Source organism: Anguilla rostrata, chromosome 12 (genome assembly GCF_018555375.3).
Source record: "Anguilla rostrata isolate EN2019 chromosome 12, ASM1855537v3, whole genome shotgun sequence".
Lineage (NCBI taxonomy): Eukaryota > Metazoa > Chordata > Actinopteri > Anguilliformes > Anguillidae > Anguilla > Anguilla rostrata.
The window spans coordinates 14978708-14997887 of NC_057944.1; the positions used below are offsets into that span (position 1 = coordinate 14978708).

Genomic DNA, 19180 nt, shown 5'->3' on the forward strand with positions numbered 1-19180 from the left:
CCGATGAGACCTCATCCTATCTTCATTACGATTCCTGCTCTCTGCAATCCAGCTTTCCACTGAAGGAACTTAAGCATATATTACAGCTGGGAGCTGTTTCCACAATGCAAAAGTATATATTAATGTCAGGAGTTGTTTCTCTAATATCAGTAGTATATTAGTGTTGGGAGCTGTTTTTCTATTATATACATGCAGTCAGTGTTGGAGGTTACAGCTGTTTTATCATAGATAATGATAAAGTGTAAATTGTTTATAGTATGTTAGTTTCTATAACTAGTAACGTGTATACTGAGTCGTGCGTATAATTGTTTTTATAAATGATTCTGCAACTGTGACTGAGAACCAATTTTGAGCCAGCCCAGATGCCCTCTTGTTCACCTTTCTAGATTTTTATAGCTTCCAGATACTGTTAGCTGTTTAAACATAAGCACCAATGAGACTCAGACCAACAGAATTTGTTTAAGACCAGTCTGAGGGTTGCTGTGAGTGTTAAGTGTCAACTTTTCTAAATCACAATGTTTGGGCTGGAGCGTTGATTACTTCTCCATGGAAACACGTTTTATCTTATACAGTATGCTATCATTGACAACTCCATCAACAAGACAAATTTGAGAATATTGCAAGCCTTTGAAAGGCAAGTCAGCACGAGGGTTGAATTTTAAACTGAACCGTTTTTTGGGGGGAACTGTTTACCCTGTGCTCATTTCTAATGAGACAGAGAACCTTGGACTGAGAAACAAAAGTGATTTTACTGTGTTTATTTATTTTTATTTTCGGGGGTTGTTACCCCTGGTTCCCCTGAGCGCGTTGAGCGTTGCATTTAATGAGCATTGCGTTGGCCATTGCCCTCTGCCATGGAATGCAGCCTTTGCAATCAGTTGAATTTGCTCCACAGTCCACGTTGCGTCAGCGTTCCACATCCGACTGCTGCATCCAAGCTAAAGAAGCTTCAATTCTTGACGGCGACGCAAAACATCCACTCCGTCCACTAACATAGTTACTGCATTAAAATAATGAGATACAATTCATGGTTGTTTAGTAATGTAGACTATTCACAGACATCAAGAAATAGCCTATTAAGTGAATTATTAATTAGCTCATTTACAAAGTATGGGAAAAAGTGACGTTTTTCTAATCAACTGATAAACATGCACCCAATCCCTGCCTCACAGAGAATGTTAAATCAAAGAATTTTGATGAGGAAGTTGGCTCAGAAAAGGCAGCTCGCTCTCGCTTTAATTACAAGCATGAGCTAAAACTAAAGTCGATAACTGAATGATCTCCAATTAGCTCTTGTAATTGCACATGAAATATTGCTCATGAAATCCAAATTGTGTCAAACCTAGCCGCTGCAATATTGTCGTAGTTACCTGGCGAAAACACAGTCCACAGTAGTTGCTATCTGCGCACGTTCTCACACTTCTCTGAAGCGGTTCGTTGTGGCTTGCTACGTAGCCTACAGAAATAAATATCTAGTAGCTGAATGAAGTTGCGCTTACACATAATCAATTAATATAGCGAGGTTACAGATTTCTCCAATTCGTTGTTAGGAACATTGACGTTGAATGCGCTGAGAACACCGCGCTGTGGGACAGGTCGAACGGGACATTGATGCAACGCCGACAGTGGACGCGACGCAGTGCTCCCCGTTGGAGCTCTAGAGTTGGCTTTTTAAATAATTTAAATGTGAATTCCATTTCAGGGCTCTATCACAGAAATGCGCCAGGCTTTGCAGGTTGAAGTTTTTGCCTGACATTTCTCTCAGGTTGTAGGTGGATCTTCTCTGGCTACTGAGTGTAGTTAGTGGCATTAGAAGTGTAAAGTGCCTTCTTTTTTTTTGTGCTCCTTTTGCTGGGTGCCAGTTCAGCTTGCACTCGCGGCAGCATTTATTCAGATATAGATGCGATAGGCAGCAGGCCTGTCCTTCCCGGCGTGACTGCAGACAGCCTGTTTGGGTGCCTGTTCCTTTGCATCACACCTCTCATGGTCACTCTGACAGGTCATCAGCAGAGCCTGCCTGGCTTTCCTGGCTGGGTCTATCAAGTGAGCCGACAGCCACTTCCTTCCTGCTTCTGCGCCGCTTTGCTGGAGCTTCTGTAATACCGCATCTGCAGCGCTTTGTCACTCTCTTTGGGGAGTAAAGGATGAGGGAATCGCCCTTCTCTATCCTTTTGTGTTCTTGCTGTGCAAACAGGAAGCAATTTTCCAATGACACCAAGGGAGTGGGGGAGAGAGGGAGAGAGGGCTACTTACTGTAAGGGGACAGATATTCTTTCAGTGCCAGAAAATGTGTTACTATCCAAATCCTGACTGGATTTGAATGTCAATGCAAATTCCTGCCCTTACAAAAAACAGGAGGCAGAGACTCGCAGGGGTTTATTGGACAGAAACTGTTAATCTTCGGTATTAAATTGGAACAGAATAAACATCACATCTTTCTTTCTTAATATTCAGAGATGCAATGAAAAAAATCTATGGCCCTTTTTTCACAGAAAGTTGGAGGCATAATTGGAAATCTAAACTTATGTATACATTTTTTAGTGGGGTGTCTAATTGCACTTTGGCCAAATGCTTGCGGTATTGCATCATTGTTTCTCTGATAATTGAGCTGAGGACAGGTTTATTCCCCTATTGCCCTCTCATTTACCCACATCTTAATTGAGAGAGGGGGGAAAAGATATATAAGCCCCAGGCGCCATACTGCTTCCTTCAGTGGATCAGTATCAGAATGCTTCCTAATTGCTTCTTGTGGTTAGCTTGCAACCTAGAACAAACAAGACGTTCTGTTGTCTCCTACTATGAAATGACTTCAGGCCAGCAAATAAAGTACAGCCTCATAATTTGGATTCGCTATATTTTTGGTTATATAGTACTTCTCCTGAAGGTAAAGTACTAATGCAGATGAACCCCTTGTTTACCACCTCCACCACTATTAATACCAGGCTGCCACACTCCACAAGCCTGGACTAATTATGGTTTGGTAAATGGTAAATGGACTGCATTTATATAGCGCTTTTATCCAAAGCACTTTACAATTGATGCCTCTTATTCACCCATTCATACACACACTCACACACCAACGGTGAAAGGCTGCCATGCAAGGTACCAATCAGCTCATTGGGAGCAATTTGGGGTTAGGTGTCTTTCTCAGGGACACTTTGACACGCCCAGGGTGGGGGATTCGAACCGGCAACTCTCCGACTGCCAGATAGCCGCTCTTACCTCCTGAGCTATGTCGCCCCATTTGGTCTCATACAGCATGATGGATAACGCTCCCAATGACTGGAGGGTACCCGGTTCTGACCCCTGTCTTCCCATCTTCCCCAGCCGCCATTCTGGATGACCCCATGGAGTGCAGCCGGGGGGAGCGCCTGGCCATCACGCTGGCCAAAGAGCGCTTCAACCGCGCCAGCAACCGCTCCACGACAGGCAAGCTGGAGGTGGACATCTTCGAGCTCCTGAGGGACAGCGAGTACGAGATGGGCGAGACCAGTAAGACCTGCCAAACCATTAACACCAAATATCTTTACTAGCGCTCATCATACTGGACAGCATAGCAACATTAACATCTGTAGTAAAACTGGGCAGCGGCCATTAATGCCATTACTATTCTGTTTAACAGGATCGGATACATCAGTATATTTGCATACAATTTCACAATGATTTCCATCTGAATGAATAAATTCCTTGCAATGTTACACTTATTAAAGCAGAGATGCATTTAATATGCAAGGCGTTTAATGTGGTTTGGATTAAAAAGAAGTAGATGTGAAATATCAGCAAGGGGTAAAGATACGTACATGAAAGATATGTGATGAAAGGAAATGTGCTTATTCAATAATTATTCTGTTTAAATGTGTAGTAAGTGTAGAGAAGTTCTGAGGCATGCCTTCAGGAAACTAAAAATCGTTTATACTTCAGTCATGCTACCTTCCTGCAGTCATTTCATTTTATTTGCAGCATGTAAAATTTGTCCTTGTTGTTATTACTTTTATTATCAGGTAAATGTAACAAACAGAGTTTCTTTAACATGCAGAGGCAGACATAATTTTTGGCTTCTTGTAAGGTATACTTAAGAATTGCTTTGTGTTAAAATTAGAGTATGCAGAGAACTTGGCTGAAGGAAAACGTTAAAAAGACACATGGAAATAATAAAACGGGTAAATGATAATATGATGTGAAAACGTATGTCAAATTCCTGCTGGCTGACATTCAAAGCAGTCGTGTGGTCTGGGGCAGTAAGAATGAACCCCCGAGTGTTGCTCAGTCCTGTAGGGAGGCGTGAGTGTGGGCTGTTGACTGCAAGGTTGTTTATGCTGTTGCAGCCAGCAGGCGGTGGGGATGGGAAAAGGTGGCGTGTGCCTGGGGGAATAAGGCAGAGCTGAGCCCGGCCGACGGGCAGAGTCCAGCTGTATCGGATCGCGGAACGCAGCTCCTTTACTGCAGCTGTAGCAGCGCAGTCTTGCGACACTAAGTCATGCGTGCGCAACTTCCTCTCCGATTGAACGAAATTCAGGAGCGTGGCGGATTCCTCACCTAGACAGCTGTTCCACTGAGCCAGTAAACCTTCCGGTCTCTTCCTGCTGCGATTGGTGCAGTTCTGCCCGGTGTTGGCTGCTATCGCTCCTCACACCGCTAATGCGCTTGCACTGTTAGGTGTTCTCTAACACCGCTAATGCAGTAATACTTAGGGCATTGCAGACCTTAAGAGAAACGAACACAGTCGTTCCTAACACCACAAATGCAATAACACTTCGTTTCTCCAAACGTCTGTAATACACTAACACTGTTAGCCATTCCTGACACTGCTAATGCCAGTAACACTGTTAGTTGCTCCTAACACTGCTACTGCCAATAACTGCCCTCCACAGCAAAAGAATGCATTAGAGAAGGACTAGATGCACGTCCACCCTGAGCATTTCTGACTATACTCTGCATTCAAGGTCATGGTTTTAATTGCTGTTTATTTAGATTTATGTATTTTCATTTATCTGGGTGCCATCATTAAAAAATCAACAATTATAAAACCACACCCCTGAATACCAAGAGCAATATAGACATCTTGATCTTAATTGATCAAGAGATAGTGACAAAAACCAACATACACACTCGGTCTGTGGGATAAAATTTGAAAACCTGTCTCTCTGGATTTGTGCTCTTTCGCTCTCTCATCTCATGCACACACACGTACACACACTCACACACACACGCATGCACACACGCACACACATATGTATACACACACGCACGCACATATGCACACACACAATTTAATTCTTTCTTTGAGGATGCAGAAAGGGCCCCTTTTTTAAATGTCGGGGAAGTCTTTGACCTTCGCTATTTCATTGCAGTAGAATATTAGGCCCCCTAAGACATTTTCCATTATAACAGAATAGAGCCACCCCGTGTGCTGAACATGGGCTCTTATCAAACACTCAGACTTCGTGTATGCATTGCTGTTACTGGGGGAGCACTTTTCTCTGACTTTTCAGTAGCTGTACACTATTAACACCAGCTCAGATATGGTACAGTTATTAAACATGACACTGAATCATATTAACCAAGGGAGAATTCTGGTTAAACAGCATTATGTATAAGATATAACACATGTCATAGTTAAGTACCTAGTGTATTAATGCCTGGCTTTTTAACGGGGGGTCCGCAAACCCCTGGGTAGTACCTCCTGAAGGTATTGTATGGGCTCCCTGGCCAGACTTGATATGCAATGACTATGTAAATGTAACCTTTTTCCACCTTTGAGTGTGGATGAGGGTTGCTGTATCAGAGAAGGTTTCAAACCCCTGTGTTAAAAGATAGCTGTTTTAGAGAAGGCTTCATGGCTGTAAAATTGGCTTTCATGGTGTGTTTGGAAGACGGCACATATTTATTTCCTTTATTTATTGACCGTTCTTCTGGGTTGGTCACTTTGGAAGAAGTTACTAACCTCCTGAAATCAGTATTGACAAATCATGTGACAGGACTTCTGGCACTCTTGGTTACCCCTGTACTACAGCAGCCAATGAAAATGGCTTCTGACAGCTGGCACCATTCCTGTTGCTCTAATCCCAACTGACAGCTCCTTAAATGGCGGGAGTCAGCTGCAGGGAGGAGATGTACTTGAGTGAGATTTGTTGGTCTGTCTGCTGGGAGGCTGGGAGGCTGGGTGGGTGGGTGATAATGGAATTATTTATTAATCATTTTATTCGCTGCTTCACTAATTCCCACGTTCCCGTCAATCCTGTGTGGATTGACAGCATGCTATACAGACTCCAGCCCTGGACCCCCTCACCTCATTGTTTGTTTCCACCCAGTCTGTCTGCCACCCAGCCTTCTCCCCCCTCCCAAACTTAGCCCTCCTGCCCTGTATCTGTGCCAATTAAAGCACTACACTGGTCTTGGTATCCTAATTTAAATATAGGGATTATTTCTTCAGCCGAAATGACTTGTTGGTTGGCAGAATGATTAAAGACAAATGTGTGTGCAGGGAAGTGAGAGGCAAATATTTAAAATCTTGTCTTTTTCAGAGACTGATTAATATTTCAACACAAAGATGAATATTTAAAGAAAACAAGCAGTACTACAGCTTCTTTGCACTGTCATTCACAAATGCCTGCAGATAATTTTAATTCTTATGTACCTATACTTATGAAGCATGGAGTGATCCTGATTTGGAGCTAAGCGAAGTTCATACATCAGCGTATCTTTTAGGGAACAATTTGGTCTCACAGCGACTGCGCAGTGCTCTCTATGTATTGAGCATAGACTGTACTGTGCTCTGTGTCCAGCGTCTGAGCTGTGGTCTCTGTGTATTGAGCATAGACTGTACTGTGCTCTGTGTGCAGTGACTGAGCTGTGGTCTCTGTGTATTGAGCATAGACTGTACTGTGCTCTGTGTGCAGTGACTGAGCTGTGGTCTCTGTGTATTGAGCATAGACTGTACTGTGCTCTGTGTGCAGTGACTGAGCTGTGGTCTCTGTGTATTGAGCATAGACTGTGCAGTAACTGTGCTCTGTTTCCTGTATATTGAGCATAGACTCCCTGTGCAGTGACTGAGCTGTGGTCTCTGTGTATTGAGCATAGACTCTCTGTGCAGTGACTGAGCTGTGGTCTCTGTGTATTGAGCATAGACTGTACTGTGCAGTGACTGAGCTCTGGTCTCTGTGTATTGAGCATAGACTCTCTGTGCAGTGACTGAGCTCTGGTCTCTGTGTATTGAGCATAGACTCTCTGTGCAGTGACTGAGCTGTGGTCTCTGTGTATTGAGCATAGACTGTACTGTGCTCTGTGTGCAGTGACTGAGCTCTGGTCTCTGTGTATTGAGCATAGACTCTCTGTGCAGTGACTGAGCTGTGGTCTCTGTGTATTGAGCATAGACTGTACTGTGCTCTGTGTGCAGTGACTGAGCTCTGGTCTCTGCGTATTGAGCAACGACTGTGCAGTAACTGTGCTCTGTTTTCTGTGTATTGAGCATAGACTCTGTGCAGTGACTGAGCTCTGGTCTCTGTGCATTGAGCATAGGCTGTGCTGTGCTCTGTGTGCAGTGACTGAGCTGTGGTCTCTGTGCATTGTGCGGGGAGATAAATTGACTCCTGGCCTGTGTTTTCTCTGCTCAGTGTGCCAGATTCTGTCCAAGGGGGTGGTGGCAGTCCTGGGGCCGTCTGCCAGCCCAGCATCGAACTCCATCATCAGCAACATCTGCGGGGAGAAGGAGGTGAGTGCGTGTTTACACTGAGCGAACTGCGATTGTGTGTTTACAAAGAGCGAATGCGAGTTGCTGTTTATACCGAAGGGACTGCAGGTGTGTTTTTACACTGAATGGACTGTGAGTGTGTGGTTACTCTGAGCACACTGAGCCTGCAGCAGACTGTGAAAACAAGCACACTCACAAAACCATGGGTGACAGTTCTAACCATGTTCAAAATCCCATGGCAGGCATTACCAGTGGTGAGTGTTTGACTGTTTACAAATGGCCAGGGATGTGTCATGCCATAGTCAGACATGGAGCATGTCTTGTCACATTTCATTCTGCACATTTATGATGCTCACCCATGCAGACTTTAGTTTCCAGAAAACCTAGAATATTCCACCATACCACGATGCTGAAAGATTATGGAAAAATATGCAGAGGCAGTAAAGCTAAAAATGTAATTGGCTCATGCTTGCTATGTTTTTCTTTTTAATGTAACACCTTGTCTTCAACAACATCAGCATTTCAGTGCTCCTGAATTTTAAATGCTGTCTTAGTCCTAAGACCAGAAGACCAATCAATCTGATCCCTATCAATTCATTTTATGTGTAAAGTGTTTGAAATACCAATTTACAGCAGAGCATTGTATGGTGAGTTTGGTGTGTACATTTTTGTTTTTCCTGTTAAGGGTCAAAAGATATGCCACCCATTCCTCTGACACCTACGTGTTGTTAGGTTGTCATGAAAAAAAATTCTTATCCTCTGCTCTATACCGTACATATTTAAATGTATAATAAAAAATTATATAAAACATGTTCTGTACATGCAGTATTCTGACATGCACGCTAAGGCAGTGCATCCTATAAGCAGTTTTGAAATTGACTGCCTGTGCTCTTTTAAAGGTTTTTGGACCTGAGTAAAGTGGATATCCAGTAGAGTGCTTTAAGTCCTGAGGGCTAACAGAATAGTACAGAGAGCAGAGGGGTGGAGCTCTCTGCAGGAAAATGCCCTCTTTCACTTGGGGAAAGGGCACATTACCTCCATTCTTATTCTCAAGGTGACAGCCTCACTAATGGCCTCTCTGGGCATGTCAATAGCCAATGACAACAGGGGACAGTAGTCATATGACCTCGCTAATGAAATGCTCCTGGTGTAGCTATCGAAGGTGAGTGTGTTGTGCCGTCTGAAGGTGAATGAGCAGAATCGTTTCTTTTTAACTGCCTCATATACGCACAAGCAGGTCCATCAACAGTCTTACGATGATCCAAACTATATCCAAATGACTAGACTCACAATTAAAAATTTGATCCACGTAATTAGATACTGATGATCTAGGGTCGTACTGTGTCGCAGAAAACCTAATATCTATTCTTCCTGTTTTTTATGTGCTGCAAGACTAGCGTATAATGTGGGAAAGCTAACACTGCAGATTTGTCCATCTTTGCTTATGTATGTATCTATTTAATGGAACATTTGCCTCATACAATATTAAAGAGAATATTAAACAGAACAGCTCACTCAGGTTTTGCTGTAATGTGTATACTGGAGGAGTTCCAGTTTTCAGGAGAAGGGTTTATTAAGTGAAGTTTTGTACATGCAAGACCTTAGACTGAGATTATTAACCATCAGCAATGCTCTTCTTTATTTGAGAAGCAGTAAGATTGGCTGGATAATAGCCAGATTTAATCAAATGCACTGAGACTGTTTAAGTGCATGTGCAATTTCATAAAATTCTCTGGCTGAATCTGCCACCTCATTGAAATAAAAACTACTTTGTTCGCACTCAATGCAATGACCAGAAGTCATAGGTTCGTACTAAGTAAAATTAGTTTTCATGGGGCGATTGACACTCATGATTATGATAGATTAGTCAAACTACTCCTCCAAATACAAACCTTTTCAATACTAAAAGCTCTATTTTGCCTGCATGTTTTCAAGAATGCTAAATTCAGTTCAGTGTTCAATGTTCTGTATCACTGGAGTATATCGAACCATGTGAAAATAGACTGAGAGTATGTGTGTTGATGTCTGCGATTGTAAAATAGCTGTGACCATGGCCGGCCCTAGGATTTTGGTGGCCCTAAACAATTCTGTGGGATGCGTTCGGCAGGGGGGAGGGGGGGGGTTGCGTAGGATTCTGCGAGCGGGGGGGGGGGGGGTGGTTGGATCTGGGGGGGGGGGGTGTCTCTTGATAAAATCCTTCTTACATTACGTTGTCATGAAATGTTCTGTTGACATTCCATTTTACATTTATACCGCTAGTTCCGCGATAGGGGATTATGAAAAGTAATTACGAAAATAATGTTATTTACCTTTGATAAGCATTGGATAAGCAACACTGTGTCACCCTTTTTATTGACCTGTCAAAGGCATTTGACACTGTAGATCATGACATCATGCTACAAAGATTAGTCAATATAGGATTTTCTGACCAGGCAGTTTCCTGGTTCAGAAGCTACCTCTTAGATAGAACACAGTGCATCCAGTTCGATGGAAAGACATCTGGTGTTTTAACTGTACAGAATGGGGTGCCACAGGGCTCAGTCCTAGGACCCCTTTTATTTACGATTTATTTAAACAATATTGGCAAACACGTGGCAAATGCCAGTTTTCATTTTTATGCAGATGACACAGTCATCTACTCTTATGCAGAAACAGTAAAAAAGGATTTGAAGACCTACAGTCTGCTTTTAACACCATACAGGCTCAGCTTTATCAGCTGAAGATTATTTTAAATGTTGATAAAAACCAAGTTGATGCTCTTCACTAGGTCAAAGATAGAGCCGCAGACATTACCTTGTATTGTTACCACACAGAATAAACCAATTGAAAGGGTGACAACTTATAAGTACCTGGGTTTTTTATTAGATGATGGTCTCACTTTTAAGTTTCATATAGATTCCCTTGTAAAAAAGCTTAGGCTTAAGTTGGGTTTTTATTTTAGAAACAAGTCCTGTTTTTCTCTTGAGGTGAGACAGAGGCTAGTCTCAACTACTTTCTTACCGGTAATAGATTATGGAGACATTTTATATATGCATGCACCTTTAGCGTCATTGCGTCGGTTGGACATAGTGTATCATGGGGCACTGAGGTTTGTCACAAATTACAAATTTTTGACACATCACTGTATTCTTTATAGAAGAGTGGGCTGGCCCTCCTTGGCATTACGTAGGCTGTGTCACTGGTATATTTTGATTTATAAGGCCATATTGAAATTGCTTCCATCTTACCTTTGCATGTACATTGTCCAGCAGACTAATGGAAAATACTGACTTCGCTCACAGAACAGTGTTTTATTGTCTGTGCCAAAGGTTCGTATTGAGGCTGGCAAAAAAGCATTCCAGTTCTCGGCTCCATCTGCGTGGAATGAGCTCCAGAAAGAACTTCATTTACAGGAGCTTTTATCATTAAATGATTTTCAAAAAAGGCTTAAGGTTATGGAGGAAAGTGAAACTTGTAATTGTTTTGACCCTTAGTTGCACTACAGATTACTCATGTTAATCAGATTGTGAAACTTTGAACATTGCTGTTTGTCTGCTTTTATAATATGTTAAATGTTGAAATTTTGTTGTGTCTGTAATCGACTGCTGCTTTCTTGGCCAGGTCTCTCTTGAAAAAGAGATTTCTAATCTCAATGAGACTAACCTGGTTAAATAAAGGTTAAATAAAATAAAAATAAATAAATAAATTGGATCGTATGGCCCCCCCTCGTGGTTGTGTGGCCACCCCAACTGCATAGACCGTTTATGCCACGGGCCAGCCCTGACTGTGACTAAATGTGTGCCTGTGACTATATGCGTCTGACTGTGAGAGTTAATGTCTCTGCGGCTGTATATTCATGTGCGTCTGTGAATGTGTCTCTGTCTGTAGCTGTGTCTGTGGCAGTTGCAGTGACACACTCATCAGCTTTGCTTTGCTTGGTAACGGAAACATTTCAATCATTCTCTTTGGCGGGAATTATCTTGTTGTGTTGTTGGTCATGTTCCCCTTGCTCAGAGTGCAGATTCAGTGTGGTACAGTCTCTCTAGAGGGCTGCTGCCAGTTGGGCAGACAGAGTGACCTTGACTTCCAACTGATTCTCATTTACAGCCTGAAAGCCTGCCCCTTATGTTCTGTGCGATTGATACACGGGTCAGGAGAGTGAATACATTAACACTTTTTATGTAAGGGTACCCTCTAAAGGATACCGCAAAAATTAATCCTCTCCTCCTCTCATTGTAACATCATTATTCTGTAAGATCCATTTTTACTCTGTGTGTGTGTGTGTGTGTGTGCATGCGTGTGTGTGTGTGTGAATAGAAGTAGAGATGAGATCCTTGAGGTGTTCAAAGCCAGGCTTGACACAATACATAGAGAAATTTAGATGGGCTGAATGCCATTTGCTCCTGATCAGACTCAGGCATTATTATGCTCTCATGCATACGTGTGTATTGTGGTTAGACTGAATTAGAACAGAAATGTCCCTAGCAGGCGTATTTCTTAATAGAGCTGCCCCAGAGAGTCTCCTTTTGGCTAGACTAGCATGGAGAACTCAGGAATGGGAATGTCCATCACACACAATCTTCTTTGACAGAACAAAATATCCAAATAAATATTTGTTTTGCTGCAGCATTCTTACACAGACAAACACATACTATACTGCCCTTCCAACCCCTGCCCTTAACCATGTTACCACTAACTCACATCCCTCTAACCTAGTTACCCTTACACCATCTTGCCCCATGCCTCTAATTCTGTTAGTCATAATGCTTCTGCCCCATTCCACTAATTATGTTACCCTAATGCTCCTCCCCCTAAAACTAATAGCCATAACATTCTTGCCCCGTTCCTGTTCCATTTGTCCTCACACCCTTCTCCCCCATGCTACTAATTCTGTTACCCATGATGCTTCGGCCCCTAACTGTGATGCCCCTCACTCTTCGGCCTCTGCCCCGAACCGTTATATCCTTAAACCTCCTACCCCGAAGACTCGACACATTCTGGGGAAGACGTGTCGATCCATAATGCAGCGGCTTCCAGGTCCCTCAGCTGTGGCCACTGCATAAACAGAGAGGAGTTAATCAGATCAGAACGCGAGGTTGTCCGGGGTCGTTCTGCTCTCCCAGGTCACTGTTGACAGCACATATCAATTCATGATTACCACACTTGGTCAAGCGTGAGGATTCACATTTTAGCACTGCAGCGGAGGGAGACACAGATGATTGCCTGTGAATGAAAGTAGAACCAATTTGCCAGTGAATTGGCTCTCAACGCTTATTTGTTAGCGCTTATGATTGTACATGGTTATTTCATTTGCAGGATTATTTTGGAGATGTTATGGAATTAATCTATCTTCTGTCAGTCCTGTTTTACAGAAATTAGGCTATTTACCGTGAGGTGTAACCTTGCCCTTTCTGATAGCCGTGAACTTTGCTTAGCCCAGCGTGAAGCCTGGTGTGTGTGCTGGGGATCGACCAGCACTGCAGACTCACACATCGCCTCTAATGTCTCTCCTACAGTCAGTGTTTAAACGGCGTTTAAACATGTCATGCTGAAACATTCCCTCTCTCCTCTGTGCACAGAAGCCAGGTCAGCAAGGTTAGGCTGTCACCCTGTCCTGTTGGCACCTTCTCTCTGAGCTGATCCATGGTTCTGATTGGCTAACAGCCAAGGTTCAGTAAAGCTCCAGGGGATTCAGTTGAGAAAATGGTTCAATGATTTTTTGATAAAAAAAAGTCACATTCTGATCCCAGAATTATTGTAGTAGGCAGTCTGGAATGCCATGCTCTAGGAAGCTTTAGGATGTAATGAGGTCTGCAGTATTCTGGGCAGGAGATTGGCATGGTGCTGTACTGGGCATGGGGTGGAACGGGACATGGTGCTCGAATGTGACGTTTTTCAGCATCACTCAATACAGGCCGAAAAGTACCGAACCTTTGTGTTCCTAAACTGAAGCAGGCAGATTCCAGTGGCTGTCTCTCTCTTATACGTGGGAGGCTCTTTTGCATCCATCTGTAGGCCCCTTTACACTTAACTCTCAGTCCCCTCTGAATCATGGTCCCTGTCTGAATGTGCGCGTGAGACTATTCAGTCACACCACGGGGAGAGGATAATGTGAAATATTAGTATGCAGGTACAGGCGTGCAGAGAACACGCAGTTTAAAAGGCTCAGCCCAGGCTCTGTAATAAACAGCCTGTCTGTCTGATACTGTAGGGACACAGTCTGGATCTGGTGTCTGTCTGTCTCTCAGTCTGAAACTGTGGGGACCTGTCTGTGTGACACAATCTAGGTCTGGTGTCTGTCTGTCTGATACTGTGGGGACCTGTCTGTGTGACACAGTCTGGGTCTGGTCTCTGTCTGATACTGTGGGGACCTGTCTGTGTGACACAGTCTGGGTCTGGTCTCTGTCTGTTTGATACTGTGGGGACCTGTCTGTGTGACACAGTCTGGGCCTGGTGGCTGTCTGTCTCTCTGTCAGAAGCAGACAAGGGAGTGTGGAGGTCTCAGGGCATTGGAGACAAATACTTTATCTGTAAGGTTTTTGCTAATTTTAATAATGACAAAATGTAAATAATCAATGAAGGGGAGATGTCACACTGCAGCTTTACAAATAAGCCAAAAATAATCCATCATAAATAGTAATAAGAAGTGTATATCTTGTATCTTGTAATCTGTGCTACTGCATGAACTGCTGTAACAAAATCCCTTTGCTTAAAATCATCTGTATTGTAATAATTCCTTTGATATTGACTAATATGCTCCATCCGACTGGATTGAACTTATCCAGATGAAAAGGCCTTTCCCTCTCATCTGAGAGCCACGGAACACCGCACCCTCTCTTGCAAAATGTATGGAATAATTTTAAAGTGTTTAATCTAAAAATGTGATCTAAAATGAATCCCAGTGTCTTTAGTGAAAGTTGAATTTTGCACTATTCGCTCCACGACAAAATTCCAAGATCCGTGAGAGACCTATGAGGTCGGATTCATTTGACAGGAGAGATGCCTCCCCGAGAAAGAAGATGTTTTTAATAAGGAGTGGGGCATACTGAGCCAGGAAAGTGCTGTGGTGGGAGCAGAGAAGCCGCTAATTCTGTTTCACAGAGGAACTGAAACTATGGCAAAGGAATTTGCTGTTTTGGGCTGGTTTAGTGGTTCAGTAAGGGCATGTCTATTTCCGAGCGGGCAAAGGCATTCCTTCTGAGGGAGAGAGGAACTGGTTAGAGTCGACAGAGCAGGGAGATTGGGATCAGATGGTACTTGTTCAGAGAGGCTCATCACTGTTCTAAAATAAGCGACTCTCTTCCTGTTGATCAACAGCTCTCCACTAGGGGGACTGAACATGTGACCGGCTCGTTAATAAATCCCGTAAATAGGGACAGCTCTCCCCTCAGGGGCACCTGTCTTCCTTTCTCTCTTGCACATTTTTAGACATGGTGTGGTAATGTATGCTGTTTCAGTGGCAGCAGATGTTCAACACAGTTTCAGGCCAGTTCTGCCTGCTGTAGAACCCCAGCCCCCCCCCCCCCCCCTCAGTGGAGTTACACCCCCTGTTCTGGGTCCACAGCAAGTCTATGGTTTTATTTCTGGGGGCCAGGTTTCATTATACATCATCATGAAATTTTAGCTTTGGCTACTGATGCTCTCCCCTACGCCTTCAGTAAAGGGTGTCTTATGTTTTATTGCACATGGCTTTCATCCTACTGGTGTTCAGAGGGGCAGGAGCACAGATGTAATGGTTTATAATATTCTGGTTTACCATATGGTGTCTCATTTACACTGACCCCCCAGGAAGTCTCTCAGCTGTGGGACAGAACTCCACAGTTTACAGGTGGAATTGTCTATACTCATTTGTGCTGGCCAGATGGAGAGATGTTTTATTGGTCAGTTCAGATGGGTGGACAGAAAATCAGATGAGTCGTAAAAACCTCTTTGCTGACCGGTTAGATTAATGGAGATCTCCTGGTTGAAGATAAACCTCTTTTGCATTTGGCAGCTCGGAGAACAGCACACTCTTGGACAGGGACAGTAATCAGGACAGGCGGCCGTAAACGGCTGTGGTAAAACAGACAGACCTCCGCACTTCATCTCCTCTCTACCAGTCCTGTTTAGCTATGCAGGTGAGAGAGCAAGTGCAGTGTTGATACTGTTCTGGAGTCAAGCCCAGCAACTCCAACAAACCTGGAGGCACCTCCATGTCCACTCCATTGAATCTGCTCACGCATCCACTTGTACTTTAACAAACCTGCACACACGTCCATGCCCACTCCACTAAAACAGCTCATGCATCCAAATGTACTCCAACAAACCTGGACGCACGTGCATTGCCTACTGGACTAAACCTGCTCATGCATCCACATGTACTTTAACAAACCTGCACACACATCCATGCCCGCTCCCTTTTCATCCAACCCATCCACGTTCCTCTGCGGGGCTGCAGAAAGTAAATACCCATGCCTCACCAGAACACCTACCCCAGCATTTCTGTAAACACAGTATTCGCTATCACTGATTGCACAGTTCGCTCCCTATGCAAATAGTCATTTTCTGAAAGCCTGTTCCATGCTGTATGGTACTGCGAGGGTGCCAGGTGTGTGTTCGTCAGTGTGTTCACGTGTAATGCAGTCCTGGTCACGGTGCTGAAAACAGGATCAGCACAATGAGTCTGACTCATTTCTTATGCAGATGAGCTCCTCTCTGACATCAGCATTCCGATCCCCGCGGCAGCGACTCTGTCTCTGCTCAATGGCCCACTTCTGCTTTGTCTGAGGTTCAGACGACATATTCACCCGGCAACCCATAATCTCTCTAATGTCTGTGCTCTCCTGTCTGAATAACTCTCCCCTGTGTCACCGTTTTGCGTTCTGAAGGTCCTTATTTGTGCCAGTGAGTACTGGAATCTTTCAAAAGTGTGAGTTTTACATTCTGTAATCTTGGCCACTGTGGTCCGCAAAATGTGTTGCTGTCATTCCCTACTGCTCCTTATGTTGGCCTTTCAAACCTGTGATCAGTGTCTTCTTGCTTTTTATTTTACAATACTGAAGAGAGACTGTCTGTTGCATAAATTTGTTTTAGAAGTAATTCACTGTTTTTGCACCTCCTTAAATCGGCAGCTTTTCCAGAATGTCCCCTGGCCTACTGTATAATTCATTTAAACGTTCACATATCTGGAGAGAGTCGATGGCTTAAACTGGGCTACTGTCTGGCTTGCACTAGTGTCAGGCTCTGGCCAGTCGCACTAGTGTGGGCTGTGTTTTGGACGAAAGCGGGTGCAAAAAAAATAAAATAATGCTTGCTCTACCACAATAACCCACCCTAGTCATCTATCCAAATCCTAGTGGGTGTCACACAAATGTGAAAATGTCAAACGGAGAGAAGACGTGCTGGAAGAGAACGGCTTAATGCTCCCTTCCTCTCAAAGTTCAGTCTTCTCTCTGCTGTCACATTTGGGGAGAATAGGGCAGTAAAGTGCCAGGGAGATGTTATTTTATTTTTATGTTAGATTTAACATCTCTGATGAACGTCTTGGGCAGAGCATCACTTTCTCTTGTTTCTATGGCAACAGCGAGTGAGGAGAATCCAAAAGTGAGGTGACCCAGTGTGGAAGGCATGGGGGAAGTACAACCAAACTGGACTTGAATGTGAAAACCTCACAACTCCTGTATTTAAAAAAAAAAACAGATTTTTTAATTATTATTTTGTCTTTCAGATTTTCCTCATTTTTCTTCTATGACTTTTTTACTTGTTTTTATTTATTTATTTATTTTATTCATGCAGCCGTGTCCTTGCATTCCTGACAGAGAAGATATATTTTCTGCGGACTTCACAGTACGAAAGCCACCCTGTTGTGCCTTCATCTTTATTAGCTTTATAATGGAAAGATCTTGATGCACCAGGCTATGGGTATGATGTCAGTCACTTTCAGTGATGCTGCCTAGAAAGGAGAAAGTGATTCTGAGGCTTTAAAATAATCACATAATGGCATCATAGCGCAGGACTGAGTGATACTAATGTCCATAAGTAAAAAAAAAGCATAAAAGGCCAGCTGCTGAAGGACAGAGACATCGCCACGGCACGGCTGCCAGCAGCACAGCAGTGCAGGCGCCTCCTGGTAGGCACAGGAGAGAATACCGCCTCAAAATAAAATAAACTAAAAATAAATAAATTAAACGTTAAAAATAAATAAATTAAACGTTATTAATCAAATTACTAAAACTAAAAAAATATAAACGTGAGAGAAATGGGTTATTATTTTTAGTCATTTCAGTAAATTGTGGCAGAAACATTGACGTCTATCAGCTGAAAAGGGAAACAGCATATATATATATATATGTGTGTGTGTGTGTGTCAAATATGGGAGGCACCTGTTTTTTTTGTTTTTTTTTTGCATGGAATGCAATCGATTTGTGTGAGGTCCCTACTCGGGCAAACAACCAAAGCTGCGCGTTCCCTGTGGAATTAATGAGTAAGAGAAGTGAAACCGTACTTATGTAAAAGCTCAATTGAAATAGTGGGAGCAAAGGAAAGGGGGGAGCAAGCGGAATTGTTATGACTGAAGAAATTACTTTTTTAAAATATTGCACTTTGTATTTCTTTTATAACTTTCTCCATTTTTTGTTTTGCTTGTTTTGCACATTTTAGCACTTTTTTCATAGAGCCTGTAATACGCCTTGGCACATTTTCCCTTACCTATATAACAAAACCTATATGAATTAGAAATAAAAATGTTGAAATTGATTAAGTTTTTTATTTCAAGAAAATAGTTTTGCTACATAATGTTTCATTTCTATGAAATTAGGTTCCTGTGGGTGCTGAAATCGATGCTGTAATGCTGGATGATGGCGGTTTAAGGTAGTAAAAAAAAGCGGCCCTAGTTTTAGTGTCTAGTGTTTGGTTCAATTCAAATAGCGGAAATGTCGCACTTTGTAGCTAAACAAAGTCAGCACTGCCAGGCCAGAATTGGCACAGATCTGGCCTGGAGTCACTGGCTATCTGGATAGCTTGATAGCTAAGTGAATAGCTATTGAAATGTTCACTAGCTTTAGCTAACTACCTAGCTTGCAGTGCTATAGCCAGCAAGCTAATAACGGGTAATAATGTCCAACGCAGATCCTACGTGAATAAGCACACAGTTATGTATGCTTAGCCTTGTATCCAATAAAGCGGTTGACACCTCCAATTGACACCTGAACCGGAAACAGATTGATGCCGGTTTTGCAGGTCCACCGTTTTTTATTACACCGGCTCGCTGTAGCCAATGTTGGTGTATTTCAGCTAATCTGCAAAGGGGGCTAGATAATGCAGGTATAAAGGATGCAGAATAAAAATGGTGCTGAGCAACTTTCTATACAAAGATCGGTATTTATGAAAAAAAAAGCTGTCCGCATACTTTGCAGTTGGTGTGCACAGTCAGGGAGACTGATTTGAGCTGATTTTATAGTCTGTTTGATATAGAGACAAGCAGAGACGTGTATGCATATGTTTAGTGCAGGTTCTGCACAAACTTTAATACAT

The 19180-nt window shown here is 43.1% G+C and overlaps 1 protein-coding gene across 14 annotated transcripts in view; it reads left to right on the forward strand.

Annotated features, from left to right (window-relative positions):
- The window catches only part of grik4 (glutamate receptor, ionotropic, kainate 4), a 201893-nt gene that overhangs the window by 133968 nt on the left and 48745 nt on the right, over positions 1 to 19180 (forward strand). For all 14 annotated transcript variants that reach the window (XM_064301393.1, XM_064301394.1, XM_064301383.1 and 11 more), the window contains 2 exons: positions 3328 to 3492; positions 7614 to 7711. In XM_064301393.1, coding sequence (XP_064157463.1) covers positions 3328 to 3492; positions 7614 to 7711 — 263 coding nt within the window. The remainder of the gene's footprint in view (positions 1 to 3327; positions 3493 to 7613; positions 7712 to 19180) is intronic.